The sequence below is a fragment of the Crinia signifera genome, chromosome 2 (genome assembly GCF_055691185.1).
Source record: "Crinia signifera chromosome 2, ASM5569118v1, whole genome shotgun sequence".
In the NCBI taxonomy this organism is placed as follows: domain Eukaryota; kingdom Metazoa; phylum Chordata; class Amphibia; order Anura; family Myobatrachidae; genus Crinia; species Crinia signifera.
Window position 1 is genome coordinate 404,313,383 of NC_139218.1, and position 21,778 is coordinate 404,335,160.

The window sequence follows — 21,778 nt, forward strand, 5'->3', positions numbered from 1 at the left end:
TTTTGGGTTTTGGTGGTATGATGTTGATCAGGTCTGTGTCTAGCATGAGTACGTTCCAGTGTTTATGTAAAATCTGTTCAAATTGTTTGTGGTTGGAATTATATTGGGTAATGAATGTTACTTGTTGTTTCTGATTTGTTTCTGTTTTTTTTTTGTATTGTAGCAGATCTGCTCTTTCCAAGGTTTGTACCTTGCTTAGTTCAGTATCCAGTTGTGTTTCTGGATATCCCTTCTTCATGAATTTTGACTTTAGTTCTTGACTTTGTTCTTTATATAGTTCTTCTTTTGTGCAATTTCGTTTGATACGTCTTGCTTGACTTCCAGGGATACTTTTTTTCCAGTTTGTATGGTGGTTGCTTTGATAGGCTAGAAAGTTATTGCCATCGACTTCTTTATTGTATGTTTTGGTCATGATAGTGTTGTTTTTTATATAGATTTCCAGATCTAAAAACACTACTTTTTGTTCATCTGTTGTTGTGACAAATTCTAGTCCATTCTGATTGGAGTTTATATGTTCCAAGAATTTGTTTAGATCTGATGGTGGGCCTCTCCATATAAAGAACACGTCGTCAATATATCGGTGCCAACAAACGATGTTTTCCAAAAATTGGTTATTGCTCCAGATATATGACTCCTCCCATTCTGCAACATATAGATTTGCATACGAGGGGGCGAATGACGTCCCCATCGCTGTTCCTTTTGTCTGTACATAGAATTCTCCATCGTACCAAAAGTAATTGTTTTCCAGAATGAATTCTATTTGTTCGATGATAAAATTTATTTGTTGGTTGGGTATGCTGGTTTGGTTTGTGAGTGCGTTTCTTATGGCCATACATCCTAATGAGTGTGGTATACAGGTGTACAGTGATTTACCGTCACTTGTACAAAGGATGTATTCTTGATGCCATTCGATGTTATTGAGAATTTGGAGAATGTGTATTGTGTCTTTAAGATAACTTTTTTGTTGTTTGACTATTGTTTGCAGAAATTGATCGATGTATCTTGATAAGTTTGCAGTTAATGATCCAATGCCTGAAATTATTGGGCGACCGGGTGGGTTTTGAAGATTTTTATGAATTTTTGGCAGATGGTAGAATGTCGGTGTGGCCAGAGAGCCAGGCACACGGGGTTAATGGCGGCTACAGCACTGAAGGGGTTAACTCTCCATGCTTTGCTGTTATTCAGAACAAGGGCACTTGACATGTTTTAAACTGTATGAGTAGCACTGAGCTAGGACTGCATCATATATTGGGTATATTGTATTGAATATTGAGGAATGCATTCTGGACTTACAATGCACTTTGTACATTTCTGGGGGGAAGGAATTTAGCAAATCTTGGTGATAAGGAAATTTATGTACTATATGTGATGGGTCACTGAACCCAGGCCATCCTGTGTGCCAGGTGTTGGTAATGCAGACATTTGTGTTTCTTTATGTAAACATGTCCAGGAGATAAATATCTCCCCTGTTCCTGGAATTTATATATGCTAAGGAAATTGGACTCATCCTTTGTAGTATGTAATCTTGGTTCTTTATGCACTAGAAGTAACATGTCAGATTGAGATGCAAATTGTAAATGTATGGGGGAGGATCTGACAATGTCAGTGTGTTTTCTGTCCTTATAAGCAGGGCCTGTGAGCCCAAGTTGTTGTACTTCTGCCTGTATCTGAATGCTGTAACATCACTTGTATGCTGTACCTCCTAGGGACCTAGGAGAGGGCTCTTTTCAGAGCTTCTACTTGAGCAAATAAACCATCTTTTGCCCAAGAAGTCTGCTTCATCTGCGACCAACAGAATTAATTGCAATAATTCCGTTCTCCGGCTGTTCTGGGCATAGCATCCAGCGTCTCCGAGTCTCCGCTCTGCCAGCTACCAAAGCAGAGGTCTGGTCCGTGACCAGTGGGGGACCAGTCGACACCAGCAGCGTGTCGACGCAGGTAGTACTCAGGTGCCAGTGATTGGGCCTGAGGAGGTATCCGTGGTTCCAGACGCCACGTAGGAGGAGTCTGGTGGTGGCAGCGATAACCCCGCCCACTGCGTAGTGGGTGGAGTCGGTAACAGACGGTTACTGACGGTAACAGGGAATCCCCTATTGGCCAGGTCCCGTGAGACCAGGAACCGCTATCTGTGGACCCGAAGGGCGTAGCCAGAGCTAAGGGCAGGCGTCCGGTCACAGAAATTGGTGGCAAGCGGTGGGATAACCCAGGCGGCTCTTCGGTCACCCGATTGGAGAAGCCGCGTTACTCAGGGAAGAGTAACGGCAGCCAGGAGAACGCGCAAGATGGCGGACTTCAATGGAATGTCGAAGTATGACCTCGAGATTGTGTGTCGGGAGAAGGGTGTGGAGATCCCTTCCAAAGCAACTGTAAACGAAATGAGGGCGGCGCTCAAGCGCTTGGAGGAGTCGAGTCGGGAGGAGGTGCAGCACGCTGATGGTGACCGTGTCCAGGAGGACAGCCACACAGAGGACCTTCATCTGGACCCGGTGAGACTCACAAGCCCCGCCCCCTTTAGCAGCAGCCACGTTTCCCAACATTCCCTAGCAGGGCCAGGATCCCCGCGTCCCAGGGTGGATGGCGCGGATAGCCTAGCGGATCGGCTAGCGGAATTAGGGGAGAGGGCAACGGAACAAGAACGCATGGTCATCATTCGGATGTGGCATGCGGAGCGGGCACCACAGGCTGTGGTACCCCGGGCGACGTTGTCAGCTGCTACCCCCCGAGTGGGACGGATTCATTTTGCTAAGTTTGCTGACAGCGATGGGGACATTGATGGACATTTGCAAGTTTTTGAGAGGACTTGTAAACTCCATGATTTGCCCAAACAGGAGTGGGTAAGACACCTTGTACCCACCCTGCATGGAGAGGCCTTGGAGGCCTATCGAGGAGTGGCCAATGAGGACTGTGGGGACTATGATGTTGTCGCCAAGGCCCTCCTCCAACGGTTTTTTGTAACTCCTGAGTCCTACAGGAAAAAGTTTAGGGACTTGCCAAAGAATCCTGGCAGCACCCACGAGCAGTTTGCCACCCAGCTGCGGCAGTATTTGGTGAAGTGGGTGAAGGAATCGGAGGCCACAACCTGGGACACCCTGATTGATGTGATCTGCAGGGGGCAGTTCTACCGCAGGTGTGCCCAGGAAGTGAAGGAGTGGGTGCTAGATCGGGAGCCTCCGAGCATAAAGATGGCTGCCCAGCTAGCGGACAAGTATGTGGCAATTCGGTCACAGGGGCTGAAACGCCCAAGTAGCAGCCCACTACAAAGGACTGTACCACCAGGGGGACACCCCTCTTCAGCTCATCGCCCCCCAAAGCAAGCATCTTCCAACCCGGGTGCTCTTGGCCAGCAATCGCCCCGCAGCGTCCCTGCGAGTAATCAGGGATCATCGGAGCCCCACCTGGTCAAGAAGTGCTACAGCTGTGGGAAAATCGGACATCTGAGGATGAACTGTCCCACACTGCCGGCACCCCAGATTCGCGCTACCAATCCGAATGCTGGATCCCGGCTTGCTTGCTTGACCCGTGGAGATGAGCCCACAGAGACTGTACACCCTCCAGTCAGTCCGATGGAGTGTGGTGAGAAGCAGGCAGACTCTGCTGATAGAGTCACCTGCATGGCCATGCGGCCTCTACGGAATATGTGGCGGCACCTGCAGTCGGTCCAAGTGGGGCCCCTGCAGGGGGAAGGCCTGAGAGACTCTGGGGCCTCAATCACTGTGGTGAGCCCCAGACTGATTGATCCTGCTGCAATCTTGCAGGGTCGCACTGCCAAAGTTACAATGGCAGATGGAGCGGAGCGAGAGGTGCCCATGGCCAGAGTCTACCTGGATTGGGGGGCTGGACCAGAGTTGCGAGATGTTGCCGTCATGGATGGCCTCCCAACAGATGTAGTCCTGGGGAATGATCTTGGGGGTGGAATCGTTACTACATTTGCTAACGCCATCGCCTGGAGTCAAGCTGCCAGACTACAGTCCTTACCATCGACACCAGCACAGCCCAGCCCAGAGGAAAAGACCACAGCGGCCAGACAACCGCCAGCACAGCCAACCACAGCATCAACCAGCCCAGAGGAAAAGACTACAGCAGCTAGATCAGCGCATCTCCCCAGCATGCCTTTTGCCTCTGGTGTGGCTACGTCCTCTAGCAACGCAGAGGATGTGTGTGCCAGCTTGTTGTATCCTGTGGGGGTACCCAGCGATGCTCCTGTTCCTAGTGGTTTGCCAACTCCGGCGGTGAGTATGAGTGACCACACTGACCTTGACATGACTGACCTAAACCAGAAGGACCCTAGACATCCCAACCTAGATGCCCCTGTAGAGTGTCCCCCTTTAGGAGAAAGTGAGGGGCACTGGCAGGGGGTTCAGGAGGCTCCGCTCTCTGACCCATCCCTGACAGGCATACGGTGCCAAGCTCGCAGCGGCCTTGATGGGGTGGGGGTAGGGAGTGTGCCCGGGCAGGAAGGGTTCAGGCCCAGGGTAGTCAGGAAGGTAGAAGGGGATACACCAGAGAGGGTGGGTTCCCCAAGACGTAGGTCCTTTGAGGAGGACAGGAGGGCAGGTCTGACAGTTGTTGCAGACGGGTGCCCAGGAGAAGTGACAGGGGTGCAGTGCCTGGAGGATAGTGTGGGAGGAGACAGGGGTAGGCCCAGACCAGGGAAGGTAGAGGCGACCAGAGGCTGTCCCCGGCCCACAACCCCCAGACAGGTACTGACCTTAGAAACTGTAAGGCCCTACAGACAAGTTGTCCCTGACTCTAGTTTGGTAGTGACGTCCCTTACAGTAGTGACTAGGAAGGGTCTTCCCAAGACAGTGAGCTGTACACCTGCTTGTGAGTTGGCATTCCAGTCGCTGAAGGAGGCTCTGGTACCAGCTTCAGTGCTGATGACGCATATTTATTACCAGGACATTGTGGTACGGACTATTGCGTCACTGCACGGACTGGGAGCAGTACTGAGCCAGGAGGAGCCATGTGGGCAGGAGCACCCTGTGGCTTGTGTGAGCAGAATACTGCTATGGTGGGAGGTGGGGTATGCCACAATTTGGACACACTGGGTGGCAATTGTGTATGCAGCAGACCAGCTTTGGCACAGATGGTGCCACTGGCACCCCACTGGGGTGAAGGAACACCCACCTGATGAAGGTTTGCCCCCTTCATTGGGGGAAACAGACAGACTGTTGTTGTGGGGCCTTGGACTTGGACACTGTGGTGACTGTGTGGACTTTCAGCACCAACCGGAGATGGCCCACTGCACTCTGGAGGAACTGTCTAGGCTGGGGGCAAACACCCCCAGGCACTCCCAGTAACCCCCAAATGGGCTGCGGGACCAGGAGCCAAGTCGTTGGGACATGGCCCTCTGGTTTCCCGCTTGAAGGGGGGGGAAGAAGTGTGGCCGGAGAGCCAGGCACACGGGGTTAATGGCGGCTACAGCACTGAAGGGGTTAACTCTCCATGCTTTGCCGTTATTCAGAACAAGGGCACTTGACATGTTTTAAACTGTATGAGTAGCACTGAGCTAGGACTGCATCATATATTGGGTATATTGTATTGAATATTGAGGAATGCATTCTGGACTTACAATGCACTTTGTACATTTCTGGGGGGAAGGAATTTAGCAAATCTTGGTGATAAGGAAATTTATGTACTATATGTGATGGGTCACTGAACCCAGGCCATCCTGTGTGCCAGGTGTTGGTAATGCAGACATTTGTGTTTCTTTATGTAAACATGTCCAGGAGATAAATATCTCCCCTGTTCCTGGAATTTATATATGCTAAGGAAATTGGACTCATCCTTTGTAGTATGTAATCTTGGTTCTTTATGCACTAGAAGTAACATGTCAGATTGAGATGCAAATTGTAAATGTATGGGGGAGGATCTGACAATGTCAGTGTGTTTTCTGTCCTTATAAGCAGGGCCTGTGAGCCCAAGTTGTTGTACTTCTGCCTGTATCTGAATGCTGTAACATCACTTGTATGCTGTACCTCCTAGGGACCTAGGAGAGGGCTCTTTTCAGAGCTTCTACTTGAGCAAATAAACCATCTTTTGCCCAAGAAGTCTGCTTCATCTGCGACCAACAGAATTAATTGCAATAATTCCGTTCTCCGGCTGTTCTGGGCATAGCATCCAGCGTCTCCGAGTCTCCGCTCTGCCAGCTACCAAAGCAGAGGTCTGGTCCGTGACCAGTGGGGGACCAGTCGACACCAGCAGCGTGTCGACGCAGGTAGTACTCAGGTGCCAGTGATTGGGCCTGAGGAGGTATCCGTGGTTCCAGACGCCACGTAGGAGGAGTCTGGTGGTGGCAGCGATAACCCCGCCCACTGCGTAGTGGGTGGAGTCGGTAACAGACGGTTACTGACGGTTACAGGGAACCCCTTATTGGCCAGGTCCCGTGAGACCAGGAACCGCTATCTGTGGACCCGAAGGGCGTAGCCAGAGCTAAGGGCAGGCGTCCGGTCACAGTCGGTATGATTGGATGTGTAACTGTTATGTATTCATGTTCTTTCTTGGTTAGGATACCCATGGTTAATCCTTCGTCCAGTTGTGCTTTTAGTTTAATTTTGAAGTTTTCTGTCGGGTCAGATTTTATTTTCATATATGTCTCTGTGTCCGCTAGGAGGGATCTTGCTTCATTTGTGTATTGTTCTTTGGCCATAATTACCAAGCTTCCCCCCCCCCCCCTTATCAGCGGGCTTGATAATGATTGCTTTTTCTTCTTTCAGAATTTTGAGGGCTTTGTTTTCTTCCTTTGTTAGGTTATATTGAATTTTCTCCTTTTCTGGTAATTGCCTCAGATCTTCTTCTACTAATTTTTGGAATGTTTGTATGTGTGGTCCTTTTATATAGGCTGGGTAGAAGGTGGATGCTTGTTTTAGGTCTGTATGTTCATACTCCTGTGGTGGTTGTGTATTTTCTTTTGGTGGGTTCTTGTCGAAGAATTTTTTAATGCATAATTTTCGGACAAACTTCTCCGTGTCTATGAATGTGTCGAATTTATTAATAGAAGAATGGGGTGCAAATTTTAAGCCTTTTTTAGCAAGTTGATTTCATCCTTGTCCAGATCCCTTTTGCTCAGATTAAATATTGTTTGTTTTTCCTCTTCCATTGGGGTATCTGATTGATCTTTTTCTCTGTTGGTCTTTCTTTTTATTTTTCTTCCACCTCTTTTCCCTCTTTTATTGGGCCTGCAATTTTCTGTTTCTTGTGTAGTACTATGTTTTCTGGTGGTTGTATTTTCCTCCAAGCCTGGTCTAAAAAATCTTCTATTTCTTCAATACTTTCTTCCCCTTCATTTTCTTCCATCATGTTTCTTTTTCTTGGATTGGGGTTGTTGCTTCTATTTTCTATAGTTTTCATCAGTGTAGTTGTTTGTTCTCTTATTTCAGTTTGGGCTGCTTTTTTCCCATTTTGAAAGGATTCTCTAGCAATTTTGTTCTGGTAGGAAAAGTTTTTTCTGTCGAACAAAATTGCTAGAGAATCCTTTCAAAATGGGAAAAAAGCAGCCCAAACTGAAATAAGAGAACAAACAACTACACTGATGAAAACTATAGAAAATAGAAGCAACAACCCCAATCCAAGAAAAAGAAACATGATGGAAGAAAATGAAGGGGAAGAAAGTATTGAAGAAATAGAAGATTATTTAGACCAGGCTTGGAGGAAAATACAACCACCAGAAAACATAGTACTACACAAGAAACAGAAAATTGCAGGCCCAATAAAAGAGGAAAAAGAGGTGGAAGAAAAATAAAAAGAAAGACCAACAGAGAAAAAGATCAATCAGATACCCCAATGGAAGAGGAAAAACAAACAATATTTAATCTGAGCAAAATGGATCTGGACAAGGATGAAATCAACTTGCTGAAAAAAGGCTTAAAATTTGCACTCCATTCTTCTATTAATAAATTCGACACATTCATAGACACGGAGAAGTTTGTCCGAAAATTATGCATTAAAAAATTCTTCGACAAGAACCCAACAAAAGAAAATACACAACCACCACAGGAGTATGAACATACAGACCTAAAACAAGCATCCACCTTCTACCCAGCCTATATAAAAGGACCACACATACAAACATTCCAAAAATTAGTGGAAGAAGATCTGAGGCAATTACCAGAAAAGGAGAAAATTCAATAACCTAACAAAGGAAGAAAACAAAGCCCTCAAAATTCTGAAAGAAGAAAAAGCAATCATTATCAAGCCCGCTGATAAGGGGGGGGGGGGCCTTGGTAATTATGGCCAAAGAACAATACACAAATGAAGCAAGATCCCTCCTAGCGGACACAGAGACATATATGAAAATAAAATCTGACCCAACAGAAAACTTCAAAATTAAACTAAAAGCACAACTGGACGAAGGATTAACCATGGGTATCCTAACCAAGAAAGAACATGAATACATAACAGTTACACATCCAATCATACCGACATTCTACCATCTGCCAAAAATTCATAAAAATCTTCAAAACCCACCCGGTCGCCCAATAATTTCAGGCATTGGATCATTAACTGCAAACTTATCAAGATACATCGATCAATTTCTGCAAACAATAGTCAAACAACAAAAAAGTTATCTTAAAGACACAATACACATTCTCCAAATTCTCAATAACATCGAATGGCATCAAGAATACATCCTTTGTACAAGGGACGTGAAATCACTGTACACCTGTATACCACACTCATTAGGATGTATGGCCATAAGAAACGCACTCACAAACCAAACCAGCATACCCAACCAACAAATAAATTTTATCATCGAACAAATAGAATTCATTCTGGAAAACAATTACTTTTGGTACGATGGAGAATTCTATGTACAGACAAAAGGAACAGCGATGGGGACGTCATTCGCCCCCTCGTATGCAAATCTATACGTTGCAGAATGGCAGGAGTCATATATCTGGAGCAATAACCAATTTTTGGAAAACATCGTTTGTTGGCACCGATATATTGACGACGTGTTCTTTATATGGAGAGGCCCACCATCAGATCTAAACAAATTCTTGGAACATATAAACTCCAATCAGAATGGACTAGAATTTGTCACAGCAACAGATGAACAAAAAGTAGTGTTTTTAGATCTGGAAATCTATATAAAAAACAACACTATCATGACCAAAACATACAATAAAGAAGTCGATGGCAATAACTTTCTAGCCTATCAAAGCAACCACCATACAAACTGGAAAAAAAGTATCCCTGGAAGTCAAGCAAGACGTATCAAACGAAATTGCACAGAAGAAGAACTATATAAAGAACAAAGTCAAGAACTAAAGTCAAAATTATGAAGAAGGGATATCCAGAAACACAACTGGATACTGAACTAAGCAAGGTACAAACCTTGGAAAGAGCAGATCTGCTACAATACAAAAAGAAAACAGAAACAAATCAGAAACAACAAGTAACATTCATTACCCAATATAATTCCAACCACAAACAATTTGAACAGATTTTACATAAACACTGGAACGTACTCATGCTAGACACAGACCTGATCAACATCATACCACCAAAACCCAAGATTGTGTACAGAAGAGCGAAAACCTTGAGACAAGAACTAACAAAAAGTTACATACCAACCACAGGAGAAGACACAGGACAAGAACAGACACCAGGTTTTTTCCCATGCGAAAAAATCACCAGAAACTGGAGAGGTGGAGATCCAGTAATACAGTTAAAAAAAAAGGGAATCAAAATGGATTTACGAATTGAGAACCCTGCAACCTTTCGGATTAAACATTGATTTCGAAATTTCAGCCTTTTTAAAATAAATAACTAACAGAAAACAAATATAAAAATATCCTGCTTACACTTACATAAAAATCCCCCTTTTTAATGAGCATTTTCCCTCGAATAAACCATATTTATACGCTATTAACTTAGAGACATGTGCATGCCGCCAAAAAGAACCAAAACTTCTGTTTTTACAAATAAAGTTTTTCAAAGAAAAAAAGAAAAAAAAAGTTTTTACACTGGTGTAAAAAACAGATACTCAGTCCATTTAAACATCCTTGAAAAAGAAGCCTAGTGCTTCGAAACGCGTTGGATGCGAAGGAGGAGAGCCGATGCAAGTTGCCAGAAGTAAGCCGCAAAACACGCTGCACGGAAGCGAGACCCCGCACTTCCGGTATCGAGTCAGCGCTACAACTGGAGAGTTCCGTGGACGGAGAAAGAAAGCAGCGAGAAGGTAATAGATAGGGACACTATGCCTCACTATTGCCCTACGCAGTTAACTTTCAGAGAAACGGAACATCAAAGTACCATCATCGCAAAAGGCACCTCCAAAAAACTCCAAAAGGAGTTGTAAACATTGAATTGTCAAGGTTACATGTATTTATTTTATTTGGTTAATACGGCATGACACATGTTTTTATTTTATTTTCACTTTACATTTAAACACATATTTTCAAGCGCTTAATTAATCCCCATATTGTACCAGAAATCGCCCAATTGAGCAGCTTCTAAGCGCAGTAGATAATCTTTTCTTCCCTATATAAAGCTATTAACCATACTGCACCAGCTTATATCTCTGCACTTATCACAAAATATCTCCCATCTCGACCACTACGCTCTGCACAAGATCTGCGTCTCTCTTCTGCACGGATCACTAGCTCCCATTCACTATTACAGGACTTTCATCGGACTGCGCCCACCCTATGGAATGCCCTTCTACACACAATAAGACTCTCCACTAGTCTCCAAACGTTCAAGTGTTCCCTGAAAACTCTGATAACTGATAAAGTATGGTGTGAGAATCTCAGGGAATGCGCTGAAGCTGCCTTGTAATGAGCACTTTCAAAGGTGATAAGCCTCAAACCTATTGTTACAGTATGGTGTGAGGTCTTCCAGTGTGTGCCGCTCCGCTACAGACAGATCCCAGATATGACAATGACCTGGTGGAGGCTGGTGACAGTGACATGTTATTACACAGCTGGGTATCAGTGAATGATTGGACTTTATTATTAAGATAGAACTGTGATTGTGGTAACTGACCTCTGGTTATTTCTCTGGCAGCATCTAACAATACGGATCATTGTGGACAGGAGAGCTGGGACTATCAGCTACAACTCACTGTGTCCTGGAATCGGGCAGATGTTGCAGAGGCGCAATTATTTACTGAAGACCAGACCTGGAAGGTATGATCACCATATATATCTCACACCTGTCCTTACCTGTAATGTGCGGTGTCATCCCACACCTGGCCTTACCTGTAATGTGTGGTGTCCTCTCACACCTGGCCTTACCTGTAATGTGTGGTGTCCTCTCACACCTGGCCTTACCTGTAATGTGTGGTGTTCTCTCACACCTGGCCTTACCTGTAATGTGTGGTGTTCTCTCACACCTGGCCTTACCTGTAATGTGTGGTGTCCTCTCACACCTGGCCTTACCTGTAATGTGTGGTGTCCTCTCACACCTGGCCTTACCTGTAATGTGTGGTGTCCTCTCACACCTGGCCTTACCTGTCATGTGCGGTGTCCTCACACACCTGCCCTTACCTGTAATGTGTGATGTCCTCTCACACCTGGCCTTACCTTTAATGTGTGGTGTCCTCTCACACCTGTCCTTACCTGTAATGTGTGGTGTCCTCTCACACCGGGCCTTACCTGCAATGTGTGGTGTCCTCTCACACCTGGCCTTACCTGTAATGTGTGGTTTCATCTCACACCTGACCTTACCTGTAATGTGTGGTGTCATCTCACACCTGGCCTTACCTGTAATGTGCGGTGTCTTCTGACACCTGGCCTTACCTGTAATGTGCGGTGTCATCTCACACCTGTCCTTACCTGTAATGTGTGGTGTCCTCTCACACCTGGCCTTACCTGTAATGTGTGACATCATCTCACATCTGGCCTTACCTGTAATGTGTGGTGTACTCTCACACCTGACCTTACCTGTAATGTGTGGTGTCCTCTCACACCTGGCCTTACCTGTAATGTGTGGTGTCCTCTCACACCTGGCCTTACCTGTAATGTGTGGTGTCATCTCACACCTGACCTTACCTGTAATGTGTGGTGTCCTCTCACACCTGACCTTACCAGTAATGTGTGGTGTCATCTCACACCTGGCCTTACCTGTAATGTGTGATGTCATCTCACACCTGGCCTTACCTGTAATGTGTGGTGCCATCTCACACCTGGCCTTACCTGTAATGTGTGCTGTCCTCTCACACCTGGCCTTACCTGTAATGTGCGGTGTCATCTCACACCTGACCTTACCTGTAATGTGTGATGTCCTCTCACACCTGGCCTTTCCTGTAATGTGTGGTGTCATCTCACACCTGGCCTTACCTGTAATGTGTGATGTCATCTCACACCTGGCCTTACCTGTAATGTGTGGTGTCCTCTCACACCTGGCCTTACCTGTAATGTGTGGTGTCATCTCACACCTGACCTTACCTGTAATGTGTGGTGTCCTCTCACACCTGACCTTACCAGTAAGGCACATTTTAGACACATTCAGTTATGCGGCACTTACGTTTGTATTCGTATTTAAGAAAATGAATGTGTACGCCATCTAAAGAGTACAACTAGGAATCACCATTCATTCAATTGGTGATTCCTAATTAACTAAGCGGCCGATGTAATATACGGCCGCTAATTAGTGGGATACGGCCGCTAATTGCCGGTAAAATACATCTGGAGAATACACTTCAGGCGTATTTGGCAGAAGCCTGCACGGATCAGTCAGATCCATCAGATCAGTCATATCAGTCAGGTCAGTTAGGTCAGTCAGATCCATGCAGGCTTCAGTGTAAAAAAATAATAATAGAAAACTAAATAAATAATAAATAAAAAAACAGCATGGGGTCCCCCTATCATGACCATAACCAGCCCCAGGCTGGTTATATATAGTAGCGTGACCCCAGCACTCCGTTGCCCCCGGCAGGGTGTATCTTGCCCTGGTGCCTTTCCGGTAAGGTGCAAACGCCACTATATATATTTGGTTGTTGAAGGCGGCACTCGGGGACATAAGGACAATATCTAGAACTGGTGAAACATTTATTTCAATGTTTTGTGGTATGTGACCCCTTCGTCAGGATAAAAAAACAGTGGAACCACAACATGTTTGAAAACATTTACTTCTGGTTTCAGAAGTGATGGAGGTTGGGACGCACTTGGTTCTCAGCTATTTAAACAAATAGAAAATAGTGATTATGTGCAAAGATTAGGAAACAAATGAGACCACATGGAGAATGTTAACAATAATAACAGTTGTGCTGATTATAGCGGTGATACAAGTGCACAAACACCGAGTGATCCGAAGACTGTTTCAAATTACACAGATATACATTTAAATATAAATAACGTGATCAAAAACTTATGATGGTTGCCAAAATACGGGGGACCCCTACTCATTTTGTCCCCTGTATGTTTGGAACCAGAATCGGCCCTTGAGCCTGGTGTTGGTTTTAAAATTCCTGGAGATCCCCCCTGGTTTTTGTCGCCTGATTTTCTAAACCCAGGACTGGTTCTTTGAGCCCGGGGCTGGTTATGCTCAGGAGGGGGGACCCCGCTCCATTTTTTTATACATTTTTTGGTACTCTTTACCTAGAAGGGCGCCCATCGCGGCCAATGCGGGCATTGAATGCACTAAAAAATCGGGTGCGATGCGACCGACGCGATGCCCGCGATTTCCCATAGGGAACAATGTTAAATGTCCCAATTGACCCGATTTTCCTGTTCAATGTCTCAATTGACCCGATTTTTCCATAGGAAACAATGTTAAATGGGCCATAGAGGCCAAATAGGCACCCTGAAGTGTGAAATGGCCCCCACAATTGTTAATGCCACCCCACGATCAACGTGAACCCGAAGCGTGGCGAGCGCAGCGAGCCCGCGAGGGGCGGCGGTACTCGTCCTACGACCTTTTCATACCCCCACTATCCACGTCGGCGTGGAGTTGAGAATAAAAAGTGTGGCGAGTGCAGCGAACCACCGAGCCCGAAGCGTGGCGAGCGCAGCGAGCCCCGCGAGGGGACGCGGATACCTTCACAGGTATCCGCGTCCCCTCGCGGGCTTCACAGCTGTCCGCTGCGCTCGCCACACTTTGGCCTCGGTGGCTCGCTGCACTTGCCACACTTTCTATTCTCAACTCCACGCCGACGTGGATGGTGGGGGTATGAAAAGGTCGTAGGACGCGTACCGCGGCGCTCGCCACGCTTCGGGTTCACGTTGATCGTGGGGTGGCGTTAACAATTGTGGGGGCCATTTCACACTTCAGGGTGCCTATTTGGCCTATGTGGGCCATTTAACATTGTTTCCTATGGAAAAATCGGGTCAATTGAGACATTGAACAGGAAAATCGGGTCAATTGGGACATTTAACATTGTTCCCTATGGGAAATCGCGGGCATCGCGTCGGTCGCATCGCACCCGATTTTTTAGTGCATTCAATGCCCGCGATTTTTTACTAACGATGCCCACGATCAAAATCGTGGGCGCCCTTCTAGGTAAAGAGTACCCATTTTTTCTTTTACACATCTATATGGATAGAACCATGCACAGGTCGCACTGGTCAAACTCAACATGTTGTCTATTGGGGGGGGGGGGGGGAGCTGCAAAGCGTCACACAGGAGCACTGATTTTCAATATTAATGGAGGATCTGTATTAACCTGAGCCAAGCTGCTGCCCCCTATAGGAGAGGTTTAGTAGAACACTGTAGTGATGGAGTCAGTGAATAATCACTGCCTCCTATTATAAGAGGAGCAGCTACGCCCAGTATAATAAACACAACTTTTGTATAATCATAACATTTTTATTAAAACACCCATAATGAATATATGATCATAGGGGCAATCAGTGTACTTCTAACTTATTATAATAGACATACAAGACTTACAACATATAATAAAAAATCAATATTGTGCTTTCCAATATGAGGCTAATGGAGGCTTCTGGCTTATAAGTAGAAGGACTTCATGAGTGTTTGGGGCAATGGATTTCTATAGTTTCCAGTCCCGCATCTCCTGTGGCCATGATTGTATATATCCAGTCCTGGTGCATTCGGGCAGTCTCTATATGGGGTATGTTGTACCCCCTTGCGTTTTTAGTTGGACTCCAAACACCAATATGGAGATACTGCAAGCCAGTTCACAATGGAGATGATGATGGGAAAATCCAGACATCCATCTACACAAAACCCACAGACCGAAATAACCCTAAAGCCCTACGAAAGGGATTGCCCGAATCCCAATACATCGGGGCAGCGAGAATCATCGGCGAGTATTCAGCAGTGGAAGAAGCATTGATTGGCATGACAAAAAAATTCTTCGAAAGAGGATACGATCTGGTGACCCTACAAGGAATCAAGGAAGAGGTTAAAACTGTACCAAGAGCAACTTTATTACAGCCAAAAATCAGAGACCTTAAGGAGGTCATCCTATGGAAGAATACCCATAATACATCAAGTCCAGTCATCCAAAGAGCCGTCAGAGGACTATGGCCGATAGTCAAAACGGACAAAGATCTTCTGATGTTTAAAAACAAGAGACCGATGTCCTGCTTCACGCAAGCTAAGAACATGAAGGATACGATAGTCCACACAGACGTAACATGGTTTAAAGCCAAAAGCAGCAAGAGTCTCTTTCTGATGAAAGCTCCTGGATGCTACAAATGCACGGGAGGCGAAACATGGAAGTAACTGCTTGTGGGGCCACATGTTAGACACCCCCACAAATCCACTGATGTCAGGATAAATTTAACATACAAAGAAAGCGCTTGGAGTAAAAAATGTATATATAATTTTATAAAATGTAAAAAGCAAACATCTACAAAAAGTAGCTAAGAAAGCCGTCTGTTGGATGTATTTACAGTATGTCTATTAACCTGATTACCTTATTAAGTCATAGTCCACAATTGTAATAATAGTGTCCTTGGTCCAGGACTGCTTAGACTGTGATCATGAGTGGTATATTGGGTCCCAATAAATGTATTTAATAACACAGGGATGGACCTCCCACAAGATTTTTATACATTCCAACGTAGCTATGCTGTACAAGATCTCTCCCGTCCTCAGAACTACTTTATGGATCCTTAATGGGATACAAAACGAGAGAAATAAGTCTGCACTCTATTGTATTGGACCTTTGAATGTAGGTCTTTCCACCGATTATTTTCTTTTTGTGGTGGGGGTGCTATCCTCACAACCTTTGGTAAGCTTATGTAGACAGGGAAGAAAGAAAGGGGTTGTAGGGTTGGATGCACACCTTTATTGAATTTTATAATGAGGATTGATATTTCTTAGTTTTTCATAAAAATGTCCGGTATTTGTTTCCTAGCACAGCGCCAACGATTTTAATTGTATCCATCGGGTCCACAAAAATCACATTGATCGCATCGCATGCAACCAAATCGCATGTGATGTGATCGACGCAATCGACCCAATTTTTTACATTGGAACCAATGTAAAATGGTCCCTGAGACCCGTTTTTACATTGGGCCCAATGTAAAATGCCCCCCAGACCCCAATTTTCATTGTATATCCACCCTGATGGGTCAAATGCCCCCCCCCCATTGTTAACGCCACCCCACGATCAACACCAACCTGAAGCGTGGTGAGCGCAGCGAGCCCGCGAGGGGCGGTGGTACACGTCCTCCAAACTTTTCATACCCCCACTATCCAGATCGGCGCGGAGTTGATTTTATAAAGTGTGGGGAGCGCAGCGAGCCACTGAGCCCGAAGCGTGGCGAGCACAGAGAGCCCCACGAGGGGATGTGCATTACTTCACAGGTATTATGCGTCCCCGCGCGGGGCTCGCTGCGCTCGCCACGCTTTGGGCTCGGTGGCTCGCTGCGCTCGCCACACTATATAAGATCATCTCGACACCGACGTGGATAGTGGAGGTATGAAAAGGTCGGAGGACGCGTACCGCCCCTTGCGGGCTCGCTGCGCTCACAACGCTTCGGGTTGGCATTCATCGTGGGGTGGCGTTAACAATGGGGGGGGGGGGGGCATTTCACATACAAATTACCCATCAGGGTGGGTATACAATCAAAAATCGGGTATGGTGGCCCATTTAACATTGTTCCCTATGTAAAATTGGGTCCATCGCATTGGTCGCATTGTATGCCATTATAATGGCATACAATGGACCTGATTTTACATAGGAATTTAACATTGAGTACAATGCATTCGCGGCGGTCACATCGCATGCCATTATAATGGCGTGCGATGGACCCGATTTTCTAATTGTCGGGAAATGCTAAAAATAGCCCAAAATCGCGTCGGTCGGGTCCCTTGACGGCGTCCGGGTCCGGGTCTGAAGTAATCCATAGGGACCTGTGGAAGGAAATTCTACTTACATGTCTCCTGTGGCGAAGAGCTGTCCTCTTTTTTCCTGAAGTAGTCCAGGTCTTCTGCCAAATGCCGGCGATTCTGACAGCTCCCCGTATCGGACTGAGGAGAGTCCCAGAAATGTTTCATCTTCCACGCCTCTTCTCCGAATGATTCTATTGGCCGCCTAGCGGCCAATCAGGAGCCAAGAAAGTCGGCTCCTGATTGGCCGCTAGCCGGCCAATAGAATCATTCGGAGGAGAGGCGCGGAAGATGAAACATCTCTGCATCTCTCCTCAGTCCGTGACAGGTGACCGCCGGGACACCCGCGTTTTGTTATTTTGCGAAGACCTGGACTACGTCATTAAAGAAGAGGACCAGATCTTCGCCACAGGAGACATGTAAGTAGAATTTCCTTCCACAGGTCCCTATGGATTACTTTGGACCCGGACGCCGACATGGACGCTGCCGACATGGACCCAGACGCTGACATGGACCTGGACGCCGACATGGACTAGGACACTGGACCAAGACCCAGGGACCTACCTACGGGCTCAAGATAGTATGTGTGGGCTTTGGATGTATTAAAGTTTTATTTTTAATGGGTGTAAGTGTGTGTTTATTTAACTATTTCTTTTACTGTGGAACTACAAGTGCCAGTGGGCCCTTTAATGCCCCGCATGCTAGGACTTGTGGTTCTCCAAGTCCCTGCTTGCGGGGGAGGCTTGCTGGAACTCATAATTCCACGGTATTCCACAATAGTTTATTCAATTTTTTTACACTCAATCAGCACGGTGACCACCGCACAGGGCCACCGGGGAGAGCACCAGGCTTCAGCTTGATCAGGTAAGTCCGGGAGGGTGGGGGCCCTTTATTGGGGGGGGTTTCTACTCCCCCAGGGCCCCTGGCCAGGCTGACTGGTCAGTAGGGTAAATGTTTTGGCAGCGGGACCTTATAAGTGTCCCCCGGCAGTGACATTACCCTGCTGGCTGGTTTGGCCTGGGGCTGGTTCTTAAAATACAGGGGACCCCTAGTAATTTTGTCCCCCGTATTTTGGGAACCAACCCCCGACCTGGAGCCTGGGGCTGGTTTTAAAAAATCAGAGAACCCCTATTTGCTGGGTTTCCTCATTTTGTATTACCGGCTCTGGCTCTTTCAACCTGGTGCTGGTTACAGCCGGGGGGGGGGGGGGGGGGGGGGGGGAACCCCACGCCGTTTTTTTATTATTTATTTATTTCTCTATTTTTTTACACACTGCAGCCTGCATGGATCTGACTGATCCGTGCAGACTGCATGTACGAATTCGTATTAGCGGCCAGCTAATACGAGTCATTAAGACATCAGAGGGTTAGAAAGCAGTCGTATCTGACTGCTTTGTAAAGTACCCTCCGGAACACGACTTTGCATACGGCTGAAACAGTCGTATGCAGTCGTATTAAGAATACGAATATGATTTTTTTGTATTTATATTCTTAGTCAATTTCCCCCTAAATGTGCTGTAGCAGTAGCATTAGTTGTAGTAGTAGTATTAGTATTAGTAGTTGTAGCATGAGTAGTAGCAGTAGCATTAGTAGCAGAGGTAGTAGTAGTGGCAGTAGTAGTATTATTATTAGTAACATTAGTAGTAGAGTATTATTATTATTATTATTATTATTATTATTATTAGTAGTAGTAGTAGTAGTACAGCAAGCAGGAGGAGGAGCTTGCAGGTGCACACTAAATATATATGCTAGACCTTTTAATATCTTGCTATATTGCATTTGAGGTTATTAGCATAGTAATGGCCATTAGTATGGGCTTGTCCACCGCATCCAGGTTACCTCAATAGGACAAGTCCCTAACACTTCACACTAATGTGATGCCATTGGGTGGCTCTGCTGGGCTGGCCTGGGGGGCCCTGTGCCCTGGACCTGTCCCAGAGTAGTGTTAGGGACTTGTCCTATTGAGGTAACCTGGATGCGGTGGACAAGCCCATACTAATGGCCATTACTATGCTAATAACCTCAAATGCAATATAGCAAGATATTAAAAGGTCTAGCATATATATTTAGTGTGCACCTGCAAGCTCCTCCTCCTGCTTGCTGCACTACAAGTCTCAGCAGGTAGCACCTCATATGTCCAGGGTGTGCAGTTTAGGGCCCCTCCCCCTATGTACTATATATTGTGTATTCATACACACTGGAAGGAACTAGAGACGCCTTCCTCCTTAACTAGCACCCCACCCACCTGTCCCAGATTGATTTTAAATAGGTTGGAGTCCCAACATTCAAGACTGCACACCTCAGTTTGGCACTATGAGGGTAAGTCCTACTATACATATATGCTGAGTGTAAGTCTGTGGGACTGTGTTTGGGGCGCTGGGCTCTTTGGGCTGCTGTTGCTGGGCTGCTCCATGGCATCATATCGTATACTTTCAATCACCCCTTTAGTTTGTTTAATATATATGTAGCACCCTTCACATTTATTATTACTTCTTACCTAGGTAAGTCCTATCACATATAATTTCCCCTATCACTTTTACTATCACTTTAATTTCACACTAATGTGATGCCATTGGGTGGCTCTGCTGGGCTGGCCTGGGGGGCCCTGTGCCCTGGACCTGTCCCAGAGTAGTGTTAGGGACTTGTCCTATTGAGGTAACCTGGATGCGGTGGACAAGCCCATACTAATGGCCATTACTATGCTAATAACCTCAAATGCAATATAGCAAGATATTAAAAGGTCTAGCATATATATTTAGTGTGCACCTGCAAGCTCCTCCTCCTGCTTGCTGCACTACAAGTCTCAGCAGGTAGCACCTCATATGTCCAGGGTGTGCAGTTTAGGGCCCCTCCCCCTATGTATTAGTAGTAGTAGTAACAGCAGCAGTAACATTAGTAGTAGTAGTAGTAGTAGTAGTAGTAGTAGTAGTAGTAGTAACAGCAGCAGTAACATTAGTAGACGGATTTGACTGCTTTGTAAATTCCCCTCCGGAACATGACTTTGCATATGGCTGAAACAGCTGTATGGAGTCGTATTCATTTGTATTAAGAATACGAATACATTTTTTTGTATTCGTATTCTTAGTAAATTTCCCCCTAAATGTGTTGTACTATTATTAGTAGCATTAGTTGTAGTAGTATCAGTAGTAGTAGTAGTAGTATTAGCATTAGTAGTATTAGCATTAGTAGTAGCAGTAGCATTATTAGTAGAGGTAGTAGTAGTGGCAGTAGTAGTATTATTAGTAGTAGTTGTAACATTAGTAGTAGAGCAGTATTATTATAATTATTATTATTAGTAGTAGTAGTAGTAGTAGTAGTAGTAGTAGTAGTAACAGCAGCAGTAACATTAGTAGCAGTAGTAGTAGTAACATTAGTAGCAGCAGTAGTAGTAGTAGTAGTAGTAACATTAGAAGTAGTAGTAGTAACATTAGTAGTAGAAGTAGTAGTAGTAACAGCAGCAGTAACATTAGTAGTAGTAGTAGTAACATTAGTAGTAGCAGTAGTAGCAGTAGTAGTAACAGCAGCAGCAGTAGTAACATTTAGTAGTAGTAGTAACAGCAGCAGTAACATTAGTAGTAGTAGTAGTAGTAGTAACAGCAGCAGTAACATTAGTAGCAGTAGTAGTAGTAACATTAGTAGCAGCAGTAGTAGTAGTAGTAGTAGTAGTAACATTAGTAGTAGTAGAAGTAGTAGTAGTAACAGCAGCAGTAACATTAGTAGCAGTAGTAACATTAGTAGTAGCAGTAGTAGTAGTAGTAGTAACATTAGTAGTAGCAGTAGTAGTAATAGAAGCAGTAACATTAGTAGTAGTAGTAGTAACAGCAGCAGTAACATTAGTAGTAGCAGTAGTAGTAACAGCAGCAGTAACGTTAGTAGCAGTAGTAGAAGTAACATTAGTAGCAGCAGCAGTAGTAGTAGTAACATTAGTAGTAGTAGTAGTAGTAACATTAGTAGTCGTAGTAGTAACAGCAGCAGTAACATTAGTAGTAGTAGTAGTAGTAGTAACATTAGTAGTAGCAGTAGTAGTACTAGTAGTAGTAGTAACAGCAGCAGTAACATTAGTAGTAGTAGTAGTAACATTAGTAGTAGAAGTAGTAGTAGTAGTAACAGCAGCAGCAGTAACATTAGTAGCAGTATTAGTAGTAACATTAGTAACATTAGTAGTAGAACTAGTAGTAGTAGTAACAGCAGCAGTAACATTAGTAGCAGTAGTAGTAGTAGTAGTAGTAGTAGTAGTAGTAACATTAGTAGTAGAAGTAGTAGTAACAGAAGCAGTAACAGTAGTAGTAGTAGTAGTAGTAGTAGTAGTAGTAGTAGTAAAAACAGCAGTAACATTAGTAGTAGTAGTAACAGCAGCAGTAACATTAGTAGTAGTAGTAGTAGTAGTAGAAGTAGAAGAAGAAGAAGTAGTAGTAGTAACAATAGTTGCAGTAGTAGTAGTAGTAGTAACAGCAGCAGTAACATTAGTAGTAACATTAGTAGTAGAAGTAGTAGTAGTAGTAACAGCAGCAGTAACATTAGTAGCAGTA

The 21,778-nt window shown here is 45.2% G+C and overlaps 1 protein-coding gene across 1 annotated transcript in view; it reads left to right on the top strand.

Annotated features, from left to right (window-relative positions):
- Positions 1–21,778, top strand: part of LOC146058639 (transient receptor potential cation channel subfamily M member 2-like) — a 263,946-nt gene that overhangs the window by 97,171 nt on the left and 144,997 nt on the right. Inside the window, exon 10 of the mRNA XM_083170912.1 lies at positions 11,011–11,132. Coding sequence (XP_083027038.1) covers positions 11,011–11,132 — 122 coding nt within the window. The remainder of the gene's footprint in view (positions 1–11,010; positions 11,133–21,778) is intronic.